The following is a 19946-nucleotide window of genomic DNA, read 5'->3' on the forward strand; positions in this document are numbered from 1 at the left end:
TTACAAAAAAATAAGAACTCTAAAAACTTAAAAAAAAATGAACAAAGGAAGGGGATCAACAACTTGAAGGGAAAAAAATGTTCTCTCACCTTCATTCAGAGTTTTTTAGATATATACATATAAATATATAAATACAAAATATTAAAAACTATTAATATGTAAATGTATCCACAATAATTAAAAATAATAGAAAAAAAAAACAAAACAATATTACAAGTCTGAGCAGATGTTAGACACTCCAATAGAATATGTTATACACCAAAACTTCAACACCAGATGTTACACGTCAAGATCAAAGTTTTAATACTAGATGTTACATGCCAAGGCTAAAGCTTTAATACTAGATGTTACATGCCAAAGCTAAAACCTTAGCACCAGATATTACTTGTCAAAGCTTCCTTATTCGTACTGATGTTACACACCAATACATGAATCATTTTGTTACACACCAAGGCATATTTTATCAGACTTAAATCACTGAAACACTCAACAACAATAAATTCAAGAACTTATTGTTACTTATTATGCTATACTTTTTGGTTCGTAGATTGACGATGATATGACAAGATGACAAGAGATAGATAGAGAGAGAGTTTTATGAATGTAAACCAATAAACTCAAAAATATGTTATTACTTTCCATGTCATGCTCTTTAATTTATAGATCGACAATTATATGGTGAGATGACGAGAGATAAATAGAGAGATGATGATAGTGGTAAAATTAGAGAAAGCTGGATGACGAGAGAGAAAAATTGAGGAATACAGCAGAATGGGGAGCACAACAGACAAATGGCGAGAGAGAAAAATTGAAAGCATTTAATTTATCTGAAATGATTTTAAAAGTATTTTTATCATTTCATGCTAAAATTAGATAAAAACTATTTACTTTATATTGATAGCTATTTCTGAAATGAATTTATGAGGATGACCATTTCTCATAATTTTTTTTGCAATGCTTGGCAGATTGATTACTCGCAAATGGCACATAAATCGACAAATTTATGTATTTATTTTTTGTTTTTAGGTCAAAATTTTTTTCATTTTATTTAAGATGATTTAATCAAAATAGTAAAAAATTTATGCAGATAAATTGAAAGAGCACATTACATAAAAACTGAAATATTTTGAATAAAGAAGCACCAAAGATCAAAGTCTATTTGGTTAACAATATTGAGTTATGATTAATACGAAAGTTCTATTAAATTAACTCATTGAGTTATATAGTTTGCAAGTTTATACATATATTTAATATAAATGTAATAAAAAAAAAAAGAGATAAACTTTGTTTTTTGAGTTGAAAATTTCTCATCTTTACCACATAAATGGTCGATGAAAAGATATAGGGCCGCCCTTTAGATTTTCATGATAAAATAATGAGACCCTGTTGTCAATTAGTATTGTGTCAAATGTTTGAATTATGCATGCAAATGGATCAATTTCAACATTTGATGTGTGTATATGAACATGAATACGTTGACTAGATTCCCATCCCACAAGCAAAGTCCTGATCAGATACTTCGCTATCTATCATGTTGTCCTACAAATGGAAATCGAGCTTCCATCCTAGCGTGATTCGCAGCATCAGCGTGGATCACATCCAACTCAGCACGTGGATGCCATTGGCGTTGGGCGTTGGAAAAAGGAAGGGACACAAAGTCTCCCTTTGTTTCTTCCCCTTTGATCTGTTAAAACTTGGTAATGAAGATTGAGATTCCGCGCCATTTACGCCACTCAAACGCAATCTAAAGTAGTAATAGTTTCAGTCCCCGAGGGAACACAATTAAGAAGCTGACATCGGCTCATGATTTTATTTACAGGTATTTAATTTACAAGTTGTGGAAGCTGAAAATCTTAATGCTGATGCATCATTCCCTTATTTATAATTTAAGCCAAAACAAAAAGAATCTCGAAAGTCAACCAAATCAGAAATCTAACTGCCAAAAGTCAGTGGTGGAGTTCCTTCCGCTCATTTCAACATGGGGAAGAGACCCAAGAAAAGTGGGCTTTTGACCCATGCTACCGGCTTATGTAAGACTTCATTTGGCATTGCGTTTGGTTTTTAAAATATAATTTTTAACGGCGAAACGCAATGTGAAAACACATTAATTCCTCAATCCAAATATATAGCATTGCCAATCTGACATATTTTGAACTTAAAATGAAAATGTTTTTTGTATACACTTTTAAAATTAAATTTTCATAATTATTTATTTCTTTGATACATCCTGATATCGATTTACTTAAATAGAATTGAAAATGACTTATTTTTTATTTTCAAATATCAATTTTATTTTAAAGATTTTAACTTTTCAACACTTTTTCACTGTAATATTAAACATTCAAAAATTTAAATTACAATTTTATACTGCTTTTCAAACCGCTATTTTCAGATCCAATTTTTTCCAACCACAACAATAATGCCAGATTAAGCCTAAATAGTACTGCTTTATTCTGCTCTCCACTTCCTTTATTGCATAGTATAATAAAAATTACTAATAATAAACAACCATTATTTGATCTAATGCTAGTTTTTTTTTTTTTTTTAAAAGAATTAAGATGGATATGATCCAAAATTCAAATTCTTTATTTTGTTCCCAAATATATAAAAAAAGAATAATAAATAAATGTTTATTTCTTCAATGTGACAATCCTAAAATTCATCAATAGCATTTCAATTATTTACAATAAAAAGATTATGAGAGTAATAAATAATGGAATCAAGAAAATTTATTTTTTTATAAATTCCCAAACAATTTGATTATCCAATACTTTAATATTTTTATAAAAAATAAAAATATTATATATATGTACATTTCTTTGAAATCAATTTATATGATAAATTAACACACTTAGATAAATAAATATTATTTTATTAAAATTATTAAATACTTCTCCTTCTCCTCCATTAGTGTAGTCTTGTTTGCCGAGAAATTCCCGTGAAAGAAAAGCGAAACCATGTTTCTTATCGAAGAACAAAGTAGGAAGGGTAGGCAGGCCTTGTCGTGTTGCTGTCTTTAACGTTGTACATTTCACTCTGCCCACTTTGTCAGAGGTTTCCTTCTTAGTGTAAAGTAAGTGTAAGACCATGTGATTTACATTAAAAGTAGCAACCCCCAATTTAAATAGGGTATTCATTTAATTTGAACATCAATTCTAGGGGGCAGAGTGGTTTTCCTATTTTTATTTAAACTAAACAGTAATATATATATATATATTTTTAGTTTATAGTTCAAAGTTCACATGTATATCAATCTAATAAAGTCGCTTGGAAAATTTTTACTAATAAATACTAATTTTAATGGTGTGATAATTTGTAAGTCGTTAACAATTCATAAAATACATTACTTAGATGAAGTTATTTAAATGAAATTCATGATATTCCCAGTTGAAACAAATTAAATAAATATTTTAAAAAAAAGTCAATGAGTAAATGAATCATGTGTAACGTTTTTTTTAATAACGTGTATGAAGTTAGTTGTAATAGCATCTACAAAGAAAATTTAATTTAGTAGTTGACTTATGGTGATTTTAAGTCTTTTTTAAATTACCCATTCACAGTTTTACATGCATGGCATTGAAAATGACATATGCCTTATTGTTGATGCAGGGATTGTTCGATTGCATCAAGTTACGAGTTAATATTTGCTTTAGGTTTTATTTTCACGATTTTATCGTAAAAAAAAAAAAAATCTTAGAGAGAGAAAGTAAACCTCTATTATAAGTCACAATTCAATGTTTTTTTTTTATATTTGAAAAAAAAAATTCGAATCATGTTTTTTAGATAAAGGGATTATGCATTAAGCAATAAATCAAATATTCGGGTATAAGTTGCAATTCAATATTTGATTATTAAGAATGAGACATTTTTTTTCCTCAACACTAGCCCCTTAGTTAATAGTGGATTATGTTTAAAGATTTGCCTTTAAAGTTTTATCTTTTGAAAAAATGATGCTTTAGTAATAAAAAAATAAAAATAAAATTTTACTTATAAATCAAAGTCCAATTCTTGATTATTAAGAATATAAAATCATTTCCATTAGAAACTTATCAAACATAATTCATCCCTTGTTCATAAAATGGAATTTTATACATCTGACATCAGTGGATTTTTTCTTCTTGGATTATAACATCCCAACAAACAAAAGGAAAAACTATTTAACCAACAATCTAATCATTTTAAATATTTTTCTTAAAGAAAAAGATTTGAATTTGGCTATTACAATAAAATAAATGGATAAATAAAGAGTTATTTTTCTCTACTTTGATTCGAAAGTAGAAGAGAAGTTCAAAATTGCATCATCTATAAAGGGTCAGAACGTATGAAATATTATGCAGAGAAAGAAAGTCTTGACAAGCAGTATAGTAATTCTTTACTTGAAAACAGTTTCTTTTCTCTCACTTTTCAAATCTATATAAACCAGAACAACCAAAGGATGAAACAAGATAATTTTTTTATCTCCTTTTTCATTATTTTACCACAACACTTTCCATTTTTAGTACTTTTTTTCTTGTAAATTTTAGTTTTTCCATGGTTTTATTCTTCTTACCAAATAAATCCTAAAGAGTAAAGAGCAGTGAGATTGTCAAAATGAGACCTAAAAATAAAGAGCACACCCTACCATACAAAGAATGATTAAAAGACTATACCATACCAAACAGGTGCTTGGAAACCAAATAAAAATAGAATTTGAAAAGAAAGAAAAAGACCAGAGGAGCAGTATACTGACAGAAGAAAATCATGGCAAGTGGGGGATGGCCATGTCAGATGGTGAAGCAAATAAAATGTGCCACGTGTACATGACATAGGATTCTGGTTTGACCAAAATAAAAAAAGAGGCAAAACTCCCTTCCCCCCAAAGCCTCTGAAGCTTTAAATGCTTGCCTCCCTGTCCCAGCCCTGCCCCTGCTTTACTCTTCTCTCGCTCTTTTTATTGTGCCCAACACATCAACACTTATTACCCTCCTTAATTATTATTCTTTCTCTTTTCTGTTCATTCTTTTACTCCCCACTCCCTCTTTATTTCCTCTCCATCGCCACCTTTTCAACTACAACAACAGCTGACTCTTGCACTGTATTCTCGTTTTTTCTCTCTTTTCTTTTTTTTTTGGGGTTTTTGAGCTTGAATCTCTAGTACGACTAGTTTTTAACTTTGGGGTTTGGGAGTTCTCTTTCTTAGCTGAAACTTAAGGGGAAAACCAAGGAAAGCGGTTTTGGCAGAGGGAATCGTCCCTTTTTGCTTTTGTTTTTGTTTTTTTGGTCCGAAAAGAGCTTCTTCATTATCTATCTCTTTGTTTTGCTGAGAGCATTTCTGACTATCTTCTTTGTCCTTTTCTAGCTTTATCACTTAAAACACTTTCTTCTCCTCCTTTCAGTCTTCACACCCCGAAATTTCCTCCTCCAAATTTTATCCTTTTCCAACTTCCATTTAATCTTATACAATAAGTAGAAGTAGAAATAGATATGTTTACCATTACCATGGAGGCTTAGCATTTTTTTTTTCCTTTTGAATTGAAGGGGAAAAATGCTGTTAAAGGTCTTAGTTTTTCTTGTTTTGGTTTCAGTTGTTGTAAACTCTCAACAGCCAACTTTCAACGACGATGTTCTGGGTTTAATCTTCTTCAAAGCAGGGCTCGATGACCCAAATGCAAAGCTCCAATCATGGAGTGAGGATGACAACGATCCCTGCAACTGGATGGGTGTTAAATGTGACCCGACAACTTACCGGGTCACGGAGCTCCACCTTGATGGCCTATCTCTTTCTGGTCACGTTGGCCGTGGTTTATTACGGTTACAGTTCCTTCAAGTTTTATCACTTTCCAATAACAACCTTACAGGACCCATAAACTCCGAGCTTTCTCATATTGGCAGCTTGAAGGTTATTGATTTAAGTGGAAACAGCTTGTCAGGGTTGATCCCCGATGATTTTTTTGCACAATGTGGGTCTCTAGGGTCGGTATCTTTTGCAAGAAACAATCTTACAGGGCAAATTCCTGATTCTCTGAGCTCTTGTTCGACGCTTGTGGCGGTTAACTTTTCGTCTAATCAGATTTCAGGGCAGTTGCCATCTGGAATTTGGTTTTTGAGGGGCCTTCAATCGCTTGATATTTCAGGTAACTTGGTGGAGGGAGACATTCCTGAAGGAATTGGAAATTTGTATGACTTGAGACAGATAGATTTTGGAAACAACAGATTCTCTGGCAGGCTTCCGGAAGATATTGGAAGTTGTTCACAATTAAAATCTCTTGATTTTAGTGAGAACTATCTGTCTGGTAGCCTTCCGGATTCAATGCAGAGGCTTGGTTCATGTACTTCCATCAGTTTACGAGGAAATTCATTCAGGGGACAAGTTCCGGATTGGATTGGAGAGTTGACAAATCTGGAAAGTTTGGATCTTTCTGCTAATAATTTTTCCGGAAGAGTCCCATTTTCTTTGGGAAATCTGCAGTTACTGAGGAAATTAGATCTCTCAATGAACCAGTTTACTGGTGCACTGCCAGAGTCAATGGCTAATTGTTTTAACCTTTTGGCTATGGATGTCAGCCAAAATCTGTTAACAGGCAATGTTCCTTCGTGGATGTTTAAGTTGGGTGTGAACAGTGCGTTGATTTCTGGGAACACGCTTATTGGGAAAATGGAAAGTCCTTTACTCGCTTCAAGAGTGTCATCTTATCAAAGCCTTCAGATCTTGGATCTTTCTTCAAATGCTTTATCTGGTGAAATTCCATCTAACCTTGGGGTTCTTAGCAGCTTGATCTTGTTTAATATGTCCAGGAACCATCTTTTTGGTTCTATTCCCTCCAGCATAGGAGAATTGAAGACCACAGAAGTTATTGATTTAAGTGACAATTGGCTGAATGGAAGCATTCCCTCTGAAATTGGAGGAGCAGTCTCACTCAAGGAACTGAGCTTGCAGAGGAACTTTCTATCTGGGAAAGTTCCAACTCAGATAGTGAATTGTTCATCTTTAACAACTTTGTAAGTTCTTTCTCACTCTTTAATTTATTTCTTTTAAGGAATTTATATTGAGTTATATTCATTTTTATTCAATCCTTAAATATTTCGTAGTACTTAAAAAGTTTGCATTGACAAATTAACTTTATACTATTAGGCTATTTCTAATTGATGACAGTTAGCCACTACACTTAACTTTGAAGCATTTATTATCCCTCATGCCGTTAGGGTGCATTTATGGATGGTTCACCGAGACCTTTTGTTAAGGCTATTTGGATTGGTACTGGTCAGGCAAGACCCTTAAATTTATCAAAGTGTATGTTGCTAAGTAGTTGTAGAAGCAAATGATATCTAAATGACCCTTGTCATTATATAGGGAGATGACAGGTTCCTTGCTGTCTTATAAACTAATGACTTATTGCACATTGTTTTATTTTGAACCCAGCTGTTGCTTGCAATGTTGTAAATAGACAAAAAGTGGTTTTGCTACAATTGAGAATTGGTCTGATTGATTGTAATTTTTCTTTTTCCCTTTTCATCAGTCTGTGATTGGATGTCTTCCTGTTTTTTATGTCAATGTAGCAAAACTCATTTTATATTCAAATTTTAAGCAAGGCACCTCCACTTTTCTAACAATTTTCAACATTTCTGTGCTGGTTTTCTATTTCAATGGTACAGAATTCTATCTCAGAACAACCTATCTGGCTCAATCCCTCCAGCCATTGCAAACTTAAGCAACCTTCAGTATGTGGACTTGTCATTGAATGACCTAACTGGAAGCTTGCCAAAAGAGCTAGCAAATCTTTCTCAACTCATGTCCTTTAATATCTCTCACAACCACCTTCGGGGTGAACTTCCACTCGGGGGCTTCTTCAACACCATTCCTACTTCGTCTGTCTCCGGCAATCCGTCATTGTGTGGTTCCGTTGTCAACCGCTCTTGCCCAGCTGTCCATCCCAAACCCATTGTCCTCAACCCTAACTCGTCTGACTCCATTGGTGGCTCCTCTCCAAATCACCACCGCAAGAAAATTGTACTCAGCATCTCTGCCCTCATTGCCATTGGTGCTGCGGCTTTCATTGTCATTGGTGTAGTAGCTGTCACTGTCCTCAATATCCATGTCCGTTCTTCTATATCACGTGCTCCGGCAACTCTTACCTTATCTGGGGGGGAAGATTTTAGTTGTTCTCCCGCCAATGATCCAAACTATGGCAAACTTGTGATGTTTTCCGGGGATGCTGACTTTGATGCTGGGGCCCATGCACTGCTCAACAAGGACTGTGAGCTTGGTCGTGGAGGGTTTGGAGTTGTTTATCGAACAATCCTTCGGGATGGGCGTTCAGTTGCCATCAAGAAGCTGACTGTTTCAAGTTTAATCAAATCTCAAGAGGAGTTTGAAAGGGAAGTAAAAAAACTTGGAAAGATTAGACACCACAATCTTGTAGCTCTTGAAGGATATTACTGGACTTCTTCCTTGCAGCTCCTCATTTTTGAATTTGTTTCCAGTGGGAGTCTGTATAAGCACCTCCATGACGGGCCTGGCAGAACTTGCCTATCTTGGCGACAGAGATTCAACATCATTCTTGGGATGGCCAAGGGTCTGGCTTATTTGCACCGAATGAATGTTATTCACTATAATCTTAAATCAACAAACATTCTGATAGATAGCTCTGGTGAGCCCAAGGTTGGAGATTTTGGCCTGGCAAGGCTTTTGCCAACATTAGACCGCTGCATTTTAAGCAGCAAAATCCAAAGTGCACTTGGTTACATGGCTCCTGAATTTGCTTGTAAGACCGTGAAAATAACTGAGAAATGTGACGTGTACGGCTTTGGTGTGTTGGTCTTAGAGGTGATAACAGGGAAGAGGCCAGTGGAATACATGGAGGATGATGTGGTGGTGCTGTCTGACATGGTCAGGGGGGCTCTGGAGGATGGTAGGGTGGAGGAATGTATTGATGGCAGTCTTCGGAGTAACTTCCCAGCAGAGGAGGCAATTCCGGTTATAAAGCTTGGTTTAATATGTGCATCTCAAGTGCCATCAAATCGGCCGGACATGGAAGAAGTAGTCAACATTTTAGAGTTAATCCAATGCCCTTCTGATGGCCAGGAGGAGCTGGAGTAAATGATTAGAGATTGAGAGAGCATGAAACTGTGTTTCCCGGTGAAGAAGAATCCAGTTTGTTCTACAGAAACAAGAGTTAAACTGATTATGAAGAAAAGCCCTCCCCCGCCCCATTTTCCGCACAATTCTTTGTTCGTTAATGTTGTATTTTCCATTGTGCCTTGATCTTTTCTTTTCATTTTTTTCCCCTTCCTTTTTGGTATTTTGTTACATAAAATTTCACATACTGGATCCCTTTTCACCGGCTGCATATGAGACTTTGGATATTATTCAATATAAGATATTTACACTATCTTTTGTTTCATTATCCTGCATTTAGTTTCCTTGTAAGGAATTTAGTGAGAGAATAGCTCTAGTGAAACTGTGAAAAAGTAATGATAATGGATGTACAAAAATGAAGCGTGGTTCTTAAAAGAAAAGGGTTCAACAATCCATTAATATTTCCATTTCCCCCCTTTTAAGTCTAAAATTAAAGAGGGTTTAAAAAAAGAAAGAAAAGCTGTATAGCAAGAAAAAGGAAGAGGAAGTGAAATAAAGCAAGGGCAAGGGCAAGGGCCAGGTGACAAGGTGGGAAATCAAAACATAAAGCGGAAGCGGAAGGAATTGAATGGTATGATAGGAACCCATGATGATGTTGAAGAAAAAGCACTGATTTGCTTTATTTACACATTTGTAAAAGCTTGAATTCAATCTTTTCTGCTTTTTTTCCTTTTCAGAATATACTGGCAGTGGCACCCGAGGCCTTGGCCTTGAGCTGCAACCATGGTCAACAACTTTTTAGCAATCAAACCCAAGAGTCATGCGCACCTACTGGTGCTAATTATCTCTACCCATTATCCATCTACTTTCAAAGTTTGTTACCACAATGTTTGTTTGTATCATAAGCTATAAGACTTGCTCTGTTTTTAACAATCTGGTCAATAATTAATGCTTCGTTTTCAAGTTTTGATTTTAATTCCCAAGGGCAACCTAATCAAATGGCCTTTGGACGTCGTCACATGGGGGTCCGGAGAAGCATTTTTCTTCTTCCCTTTTTGAATGCTTGCCATTATTTAGTGCATGAAAGTTATCATCCCCATGTCTTTGCCATCCAACATTATGAATACTTGAAGAAATGTATTTATACTAATCATTTCTTACAGTAACTCTTTATCTTTAAGTGATTAGCTAGGCTGGATCTCGATCAGCTGCTAACTTGAATACTAATCCCTGTTGGAACAAGTAATAACCAATAAATAGATTTATTCTCGAGTTGGGTAAACAAACATAATTCAAAAGTACTTTTACCAGACAAAATAACTACATCTAGGGAGGGCGAGTGAAGGGCGCGCAGGGATATCATTATTATCCAAGTAAAGCTAAGCTTAAGACGGAAGGGAAACTGAAAACTGTATTGATTTCTTGAAATTTGTGAAATAATGTGTTGAAAAACAAGAAGAATATAATGGGTGTGATCGTCCTTTGCTTATCAAGAGACAAAATGATAGACGCCCCACCTCACTTTTAACAAAGCGACTACCCGACTGCTTCACCAAACGCCGTGTTTCCGCTTGCGGGGAACAATTTGATATGATAAAAAACAAAAAACAAAAAAAAAAAGAAAGAAAATACAATCCTCGCTACGCAAAGTTTGAGGTGAATTAATGATCTGTTGCGTATTTGTTTGTGCATGCGCGCGCGTGTTTTGTCTGTAAGAGAGAAGAAGAAGAAGAAAAAAAAAAAAGACAGACACGTAGGAGATGCATTTGAATAGTAGATCCACCATGAATGGCAGATCTTAGTTTACAATCTAATCACCCAAGTGCGCTGCAAATGTGGTTATCATTTGGACTGATCCGATGTTTGATTCGACACCAATTCATGGGAGCTTGCCAATGAAAAGGTGAACCCTACACTGTCCTTTGGTGGGCGCAGGCTAAACCATGTGTCCTGTTACTGCGAACAAGCAGTAGTAGTTGTAGCCATTGACCATTGTTATCCAGTCAATTTGAAGGGAAAATAAGAGGGTAATGAATAAAATTAGAATACATTGATTTCATGGGGTTTCAAGAATGCAATCCTTTCCTACAATTACATGAAACAGTAGTTATCGTGTAACCCGTTTATCACATTTCATGCCCTGGGGTTAAAAAGAATTTATCACAAACTCTCTGAACTGAAAGGAATGCTCCTCTAGAGTCTAGTCTACGTGCAGGATAAATGAAAAATGAAAGAGAAACAGAAGACAAGAAAGCTTCATAAAGTAAACTCAAACAGAGAGTGGCGGAGACAAACAGCGCCATCGCTCAATATGATAAAAAGCAGAAAAACATATGTAATTTCCCTTTATAGGCCCCTTTTGAGGACTTCCTATTACCATGATGACCGCTGATGTTAAACATGGCAAGTGTGTTGACCAATTTACAGTTTCTATATCAAGTTGCCTATTCCTTTTCTTCTCCCCTTGGACTTCCAAGTGATTATCTCTCTCACCTCCCTCTTTTCCAGTAAAAAACCTAATCATCCCAGTCATTTTCCCAGCCATCTCTGTTTGAAGACCTAGCCGTGAGGCCATTTGCTGAGATATTTGCTACATGGCGTCCCACTGGTGATTTCACTGCCTTGTCTTCATCCCACTCATCATCCCAACCCTGGTCCCAACCTTCAGCTGTTTCTACTTCAATAGCTGCCATGGATTCTGGCAATCCCATTTCTAGCTCTTGGTAAGGTATACCATCATGCCGTCTCCTCTTCCTAAGCATACAACAAGCCCATGACCCTCCGAAAATTAGAACTGTTACAATCAAGAAGTACGCGCCATTTACTGGAGTCACCAACTTGTCATAATAAGGAAGGTTTAAGAAAAAGTTTCCTTCAGATACAAGGAGATCCACGGGAAGCACACAATCTCCATTTCCAGCACTTAACACAAGCCGACTGCTTTCACTAACAGTCAAAGAGATATTAATCTGAAAACAAACAAGCAAATACACACATCAACTCTGGATACAAATAAGCACATGAAAAGGGATAAAAGTATTGAGCATTTACACTTTTTGGAATATTGTTCAGAGAGTGTATATCTTCATCCAATATGAACAATGCGGTATACTATTCAACCATGTAAAAGGCCGGTTAAGTGGTGTTTTCTAATATTAAATTTGGATTTGATGTGCATTTACATTCAGGTTTGGCCTAAGCACTTGTTACCTATTGGTTTTAGGTAAGATGCTTAACATGGGATCAGATCCAAAATTGTTTATCGCCTCATTTTTAGGTTCTGTGCTGATTGTTGCCCCTTATTTGTTGTTCACTTGATAGGCCTGTTTGTCTCCATCGTTCTTGTTCATCTTGGGCCTACCAATGAAGGGGACTATTAAGTGATGCTAACCCAATCAGTTGAGCAGGTTTTAATGCTCAAGTTGGAGTTTTTTTGTGCCTTTATATTTAGATTTGACCTCCACCGTTATTGCCAATTGGTCTTATAAAATATGCTTACAAGGTCCTTTGTCCAAAGCTTTTTAATCTTGATATATAATCAATTTAATCATTTGAAGTTACCAAAGGACCAAGATGTCAACCAACATACAGCAATAGAGAAATAATTTCCTTTTTATTTCCCCCTTTTTCTTTTTATACACTTAGCTCAGCAAGGATTTACTGAAAGTCCTAAAACATGGGCAGATTATAGATAATTTCTTCTCAGTACAATTTATTTTTTGGGGTACATTTCATTAAGTCCAATGGGAGTGAGGGAATATGCCAAGCCTAGTTCTTTTTTTTTGAAAATTGCCAAGCCTAGTTCTTCCTAACAGTAATCGGTTGATAACCTCATGCCAAGTTTAACAGCTCAGTAGAATCAATGAAACCTAGCTGAGACATCTCCTTTTGTTTAGATGGCTACTGACTAAACCTCAACTTCAACTTTCCAAGATTATGAAAAAAAAAAACAATGACTAAGCAGAACAGAAAGAAAAGACCTTACTCTTTCAGTTCCATGTTTTGGTACTTTAAGTCCCTTGGGTTCCTCAGAAGCACCAGCAAAATTCACTATCAATGTTCTTTCTCCCCTGTTTTGGACCAGAACAACCAATTTTTTGGACCCTGGTAAGGAAAAAGGAAATCAAATTGAATTACTTCTGCATCAGGAAATGTAAGAGATTAAGAAGTATTGATCACTATGCTAATATATGAATTCTCTATTGCCAATAATTAACATGTACATAAAAATAAGTCCACTTATTCTTCATTTCGTAGAATTAGAAAAGAAAACTTGAGAGGTTTCAAGCTCTCCGTTAAATACTGCTTAAATTTGCACATTTTCAAACTTAACATCTATACCGAGATCCATTGCTTAGCCCCAAAGAAACAAAGTAGCATCAAAAATACAACCAAGCCAGTATTGCATATGACATAAAACTCCAACCAGTATATTATTCTAGATATAAGAACAAGTGTGTTCACAAATTTGATACTCCTTCAATCCCCAAATAATAGTTCACTTCCATAACCCAAAAATTGGGAATTAGGTTAAAGGCATTTACAATCTATTGAAATTTTTTATGCCAGTTAATCCCTACATTAAGAGTAGCTGTCATTTTCTCTTCATCCATAATGGAAAAAAAGCTACAAAATGGATACTACTCTAAATTTTTCAACTAAGCACCTATCCTTTTAATGCCTTCAAATGAATCCCTAACTGATTATTTACACTCAATTAACCTATTATTTGGATGGAAAATGGTTAACTCACATGACCCAAACATTCATCGCTAGCATGAATTTTCTTTTGCCCCATGGCAACAAGGACATGGGAAAATTACCAATGCCACTAGATGATATGTCAAAACATTAAAAAGGAAAAACAAATTTTCTTTCTACATCTCTATTTCCCTTCCCCTTCTTTATTTTCCTTCCTTCCCCACTGCCAAAACCACCAACCAGATCAGAGATTGATGCTGGTTGGCATCAGATCTAACTGTGAGATGCCGAATTGGCACCAGAAGCTAGATCCAATGTACCATGGTACCGGATAAAGGTTTCCCTAGTCTCATCCCTTCCTGTCGTTATGGTGAAGACTCATCTTCTTCCTTCTTTTTCAACAGCTCACTCTCACAAGCAAACTATGCCAAATCCCACTGGAGTTCCCAATTACTCCTCAATCCCATCCTTTCTTGCTACAACTTGATGTTAAGTAACCTACACCCTCCTCAGCAATTCTTACTGGGGCCATCCCTTCTCAAAAGACAAAAGCAAATCTTGTACCAGGCATTTCAGATTACCTCTGTGACAGGCCCCAAGTATGCACTTCTTCTTTGTTTTATTATTATTATTTTTTCAATTTCTACTTTAGGTACTGAATTGACAAATTTGGAAATTGGATGATTAATGGACCCTTTTTTTTACCATTTAGCCTTGTTAAAAGTAACACCTAATAACATAAAGGTATAGTAAATAACTCATATTTAGATGTGTACAAGATTCAAGGATACCCCAAGAATGAAATTTTGTTCATTAATTGAATAATTTTGCATGGCCAAAGTTGAACAAAATGTTTAGCTGAAATGCATCCTAAGTGATGCAAAGAATGATAGTGTCAAGCAAATTCAAGATTGAATATCAAGAAAGTATGACATTTGGATCTTTATTTTTTTATTTATTTATTTTGGGCATATGAGAGAATGTTGAAGGGGAGGAGAGGGCATTTGAACCTTAAACTTCAAACCTTTAGAAAAGGGGTAGCCAAAATCTTAGCTTATTTAACCTAGAATTGTTCACAAAGAGAAGTGCTTATTTTTTTTTTTATAAAGGATAACTATGTCATAACCATTAAAGTTAAAACAAAACATCAATTTCAATCAAAAGTCATCACAAGTTAACCACTTTTGGTTTCAAAATATTTCAAATTAGGCATTCCATCCATCTCAATAATTAATTCTTCAAAACCTAAAACTTTTGACCAAGCAAGAAAAAAAAAAAACCTAAAACTTTTGAATTAATTTGCCGTCATCAAACTTGCTTACTCACAAGCTTCATTACCAAAAAAATACAATTAATTACAAATTTCATATAATGTTTCCAAACTCAAATATCTTAATTGTAAACTTGGTAATTTTATCGCTTTAATTTATCTTCTGTCAATATTTTTACAAGATTAATCTAATTTTTGGCACCAATTTGTGGTGCAAGATCCACCAACTTACAACTCAAATATCTTAATAACAGTAAAATTATCTTCACTGTGTTGATTTTGTGTTAATTGTTATTTTGAAGTTTTAATCGAGTTTTGCACACTAATTTCTGAGTGTAAGGTTAGTAGGTTACATTCGGCATGCAAGACACAAAGTACACGTTGCAAGTGTTATCATTATCATTCAGACGTAACTTAAGGAGAGATTAATGGAATACCCAAATCAAACATCTTGAGATAAAAGTTGTTGAATTATACAAACTTTAATTTAAGTGATTGAACTGCAATTTGCATCAATCTATAATTGTTTCTGTTTCAATCCTCTTTTTTATGGCATGTTTTCTCAAGCATCAAGAATATTTACGTAATTCACAAATTTTTCAGAAATTGTTCGTTTTGTAGTCCGAGTCTACATTTAGATAGTTTAAAAGATTCAGAGTTTTTCTTTTATAAGTTGTTTGAAGTCAACTTGACAGATTCCCACCTTAGATCCTCTTTCATTGTATGATAAGGATTGCTAGAGGTCTAGACATATGCATGTAACTTCTATCAAAATATGGAAAGAGAAAAAGTTCATCAAAATTCAGGAAGCTACTAAGTTTTATTCAGAAATTGTGAAAGGAACCTTAACTATAGGTGCCAAGCATTTAGGACCTTGGGTGTGAAGCTAGCAAAAAGATTTGAATGTTTTATCTCCTTTTACTTCTTTTTTAAATTTGAATTTGTTCCCGTAAACCGTATATTCTAAACCATATAAGACCACAAGGTTCTCAAAAAAGCAACAGAGCAGAGTAACACAACATAGCACTACCTAAGACTTCCCATAATGTGTGGGCCAATAGAGCAATAGAGACAAACAAAGCATAAGGCAACAACAAACAAACAGAGCAATGTAACAATTTTAAATATGAATCATCCCAAAATAATGCTTTTAAATCCCATAATAGACATCTATCAAACATTAAAACACCACATCAATTCATCATCAAAATTCAACCTTCAGTAGATTTGGATATACGTTATAAGTCATTTTCCTAGCAATTTAATATGTGGAAATGTGATACCTGCATTTGAACACTTTCCATGGCAATCAGATTGCTATAGGTCATAGAAATGTCATTTGAAGGGTGGTGGTAACCAGACTTTTCAAAGCTAAAGGAAAGTAGCAACAAAATTTTCAGACCAAAATACAATTCCATTGCTTTCACTAGTCACCAGCTTACCATTGACTTCAGCACAACTGCCATCACCACCGTCATCTTCATCACCATATCCAGAATTGTCAAGTCTTGAAGACCCAAGAAAACATAACTCCCTTCCCCCTTAAAATTCCAATCAACCCATGCATAATTTTCAGAACAGACACAAATTCATCCAAATTATATGTCACATTTGCCTGTGTTCTAAATTCAAAGGAAGAAATATGTCAAATTATGATGAAGAAGAGCTGTGGGTTTGACACACAGACTGATGCAGTACGGATGAGAAAAGCAGAAAACAGGAAAAGGATAAGAAATGGAGGGATCACAGCAGAAAACCTCATACCTAGCGGTCAATCAAGAGGGAGGAGGTGAAGGGAACTAGGAGCAGATTGAGGAGAAAAAGGTGGAGAAGGGAGGTGATAGAGAGAGATGATGGAAGAGAAAGCAGTAGAGTGAGCAAGTTTTAGAAATATTCAGCAGAATAAGGAAATTAAATGAAATATGAAATAGGAAGCCGTTTTTACAATTTCTACACACACACAAATAGATAGTTAGATAGATAGATAGATAAAGACTATAATTCAGCTAAAAAGCTTAAGCTAATTGTACATTCAGTTATAATTAAGATGCATTCATATGAACTTGTCTATTGCATATGTTCTCAATACAAAGCCTGTTATTGGAAATTAACCCTAGAACTGCATTATCTATATTGTTAACCAAACAGACCAATATTATTCTCCTGGAAATTTAATCTACACATTCACATGTTCACCAAAACCTTGAAAATTATATTCCTAAGAACTTAATCTGCAGCAGTCATGTGCCTAGCAATCATACATTCCCATTATTTATGTTTCCTTGTAAGGCACCAAACAACTCCTAAAACAAAAGGTACTATTCACACAATTGTTCATGGTTTGGAACTTCTTCATCCAAACTTAATCTTGCACCATACAGAAACGTTAACTTTCTGACCCCTTTCTTCTTAGTTAAGTGTAAATTTTAGCCTCCAAATCTTTCCCCTCTTTCCTAACTTATAAATCACTGTGCTTTTACATATGAATGAAAACCTCACAGCACATAGATCATCTCTAGTGGTAGAACACCTCACTGTCAAAACTAAAATAGAGAAGTACCTTACAGCAATAACTTCAAAGGGACACAGAAGGAAAAGTTACTACTGTGGCCATCCATGCTGCAGAAGATATTGTCATTTTTGTTGCTAGCTACTTAATTCAAATCCAACATGAAAGGAGAAAAGAAAAGTACAGATAAATATCTCAATTGCAAGCTCCTATTTCCCAGGTAGAAGGCCTAACAAAATTTTGTTGCCTAAGGAAAAGTGTAGATAGCCTTAGTAACAAAATGGAGGGTTTTTTCTTTTAACTTGTTTGTTCTTTAATCCTTGAATTAGTAGTTTTTTTTTTCTTTTAACTTGTTTGTTCTTTAATCCTTGAATTAGTAGTTGATTTCCAAACTTTTAAATAATTACAACTGAAATAATTATTTCAGTTGTAATTCTATAAATGTTCCAGCAATTGAAAAGTTAAGACTCATTAAGCATTCCACCAATTGGCCACAACAAAATCCCTAACTTAAGAATCAACATAAATATAAGTCAGAACAAAATCCCAAAGTTAACTGACATGGGATAGCACCACTAAGTATGCAGATTTAATAATTTGTACATGGATAGCCTAGCCATGTCAATACATTGTTTCACAGCGATGGAATAGTTCACGACCCCATTTTTCAAACATTTCCACAAGTGCAACAAGCCTTATGCTCCAATTGATGGAGTCAAGAACAAATAATTAATAACAGATAGCAGTGCACATAATTATTCTACTAGGCAGCTAATACATACTGAATTCAACCACAGTAATGAATATGTGCATGCCATTTCTCTACTGGGCAGCTAATGCATATTCAATTCCACCTCAGTAATGAATATGAGCCCAATTCTCTAATAAAGGCAACAACCCCAATCATTAGCTCAATCAAAGTTCCATATACGCATTAAATCACTTTTTATTCCTTAGAATTCCATCCCACCACCCTAATAACCAATTCAAAAAAAAAAAGACATGAAGACCATTTTTTTTTTGAAATGAATAGCAATATAAATTACCAGTTTCAAAATCTTTAATGCAGGCACTCAAGGAGTTCCCGTCCGTGCAGCTGTTAGCGATGCCATCACACGTTTCCACAATCCCTGACTTAGAATCACTTTCATCCCCATTTGTCTTCTGCTTCTGCTTCTGCTTCTTATCCTCCTTAGTTTCAACTCCCTTCCCAGTCTCCGTACTATTTCGATTCTTTCCACTATCTATATTTTTTTTCTTCTCACTATCCTCCATTGTTTTATCATTCTGTGAATTTGAAGTAGAACTTGAATTGTTTCCACTATCTATTTCCTTTTGAGGAGGTGGACTCACCTTCTCCGGTTTATCCAATGGTTTTGGATTCTTCTTGTCATCTGGAGGTGGAGTCACAGAATCGGTTTTATTCGACAAATTGGGATCCAGTTTCGATGTACTATCCGGTTTAGGATCCGATTTCTTGGCGCCCGATAAAGGACTTGGCGACGGAGAACTCTAAAATCCCAACATTAAATAAATTTTGTTAATACTAAATTGTTGGTGGATAAAAACAAAAAGGAAAATAAAAAAATAGTAAATGATAGAGATTAATAGATAGATAGAACGGGAGAGAAATTACGGGCGGCGTTGCGGCGGTGGTGTTGTTCTTTGTTGGAGATTCATCGGCTAAGTATCGAAGCTTCCAAAACAACGAAGCATTGGAAACATCGGCGACGAGTAAAAACAAGAAAATCGCTGTCGTAATTGCATTTCTGTCCATCGCCCTTAATAAAAAAACTATTGTAATAATTTTCTCTTTGTTCGTTTCCCTGTTTCTTTCTAAGATGAGGATCTGAAATGGAAAAAGTATTTTAGTAGGCGGTTGACATGAGATTCCTAGAAGCAGCAGCTCCGTTGAATAAACACATCTCCAAACAAAATTAGCAACCCCGCAAGAAGGAAAATACACTCAGTAACTAACTAGAAGGAAATCAGAAATCAAAACGGAAGAAATTCAGCATCAAAAGACGCCAAAGCTTATGTTTCACGCAATTCGGTTAAAAATCTAGAAATAAAAAGTATAATTGGAGGCGATGATGATGATTTGATGAGAAATAATAATAATAATAATATTGGAATTTTGGGATGTTTTTAATTGTTGGGTAGGGTGATTTTTTTAAGGGTTTTGAATTCGATGAAATCTAATCTCTGATTGGTCGATTCAACGCGAGGACAACTTAAGCTCACTCACTGGGTCACTCACAATTATTGTACGGTACATCTGTACAGTATACGTATATATTACTTCAAGTCAGACACAACTTCGATTTAAACAAGTTTGGGTGCAGGGTAAAAGTGCATCGTCCCTTAATTGTGTTAAATCGATTTAATTCATTTACAATTCATTTCAAATA

General features: G+C 34.9%; 2 protein-coding genes across 2 annotated transcripts; one reads left to right on the forward strand and one right to left on the reverse strand.

Moving 5' to 3' along the window:
* LOC18602213 (leucine-rich repeat receptor-like protein kinase PXC2) lies at positions 4910-9368 on the forward strand. Its single transcript, XM_018120311.1, has 2 exons — positions 4910-6978; positions 7633-9368. The coding sequence occupies exons 1-2, from the start codon at positions 5525-5527 to the stop codon at positions 9074-9076; spliced, it is 2898 nt and encodes a 965-aa protein (XP_017975800.1). The 5' UTR covers positions 4910-5524; the 3' UTR covers positions 9077-9368.
* On the reverse strand, positions 11087-19709 carry LOC18602214. Its single transcript, XM_007033464.2, has 4 exons — positions 19172-19709; positions 18582-19047; positions 13041-13159; positions 11087-12024 (listed from the first exon to the last, which is right to left on the reverse strand). Exons 1-4 carry the CDS (start codon positions 19310-19312, stop codon positions 11572-11574), a joined length of 1179 nt encoding a protein of 392 aa, XP_007033526.2. The 5' UTR covers positions 19313-19709; the 3' UTR covers positions 11087-11571.

The sequence above is a fragment of the Theobroma cacao genome, chromosome 4 (assembly GCF_000208745.1).
Source record: "Theobroma cacao cultivar B97-61/B2 chromosome 4, Criollo_cocoa_genome_V2, whole genome shotgun sequence".
NCBI lineage: Eukaryota > Viridiplantae > Streptophyta > Magnoliopsida > Malvales > Malvaceae > Theobroma > Theobroma cacao.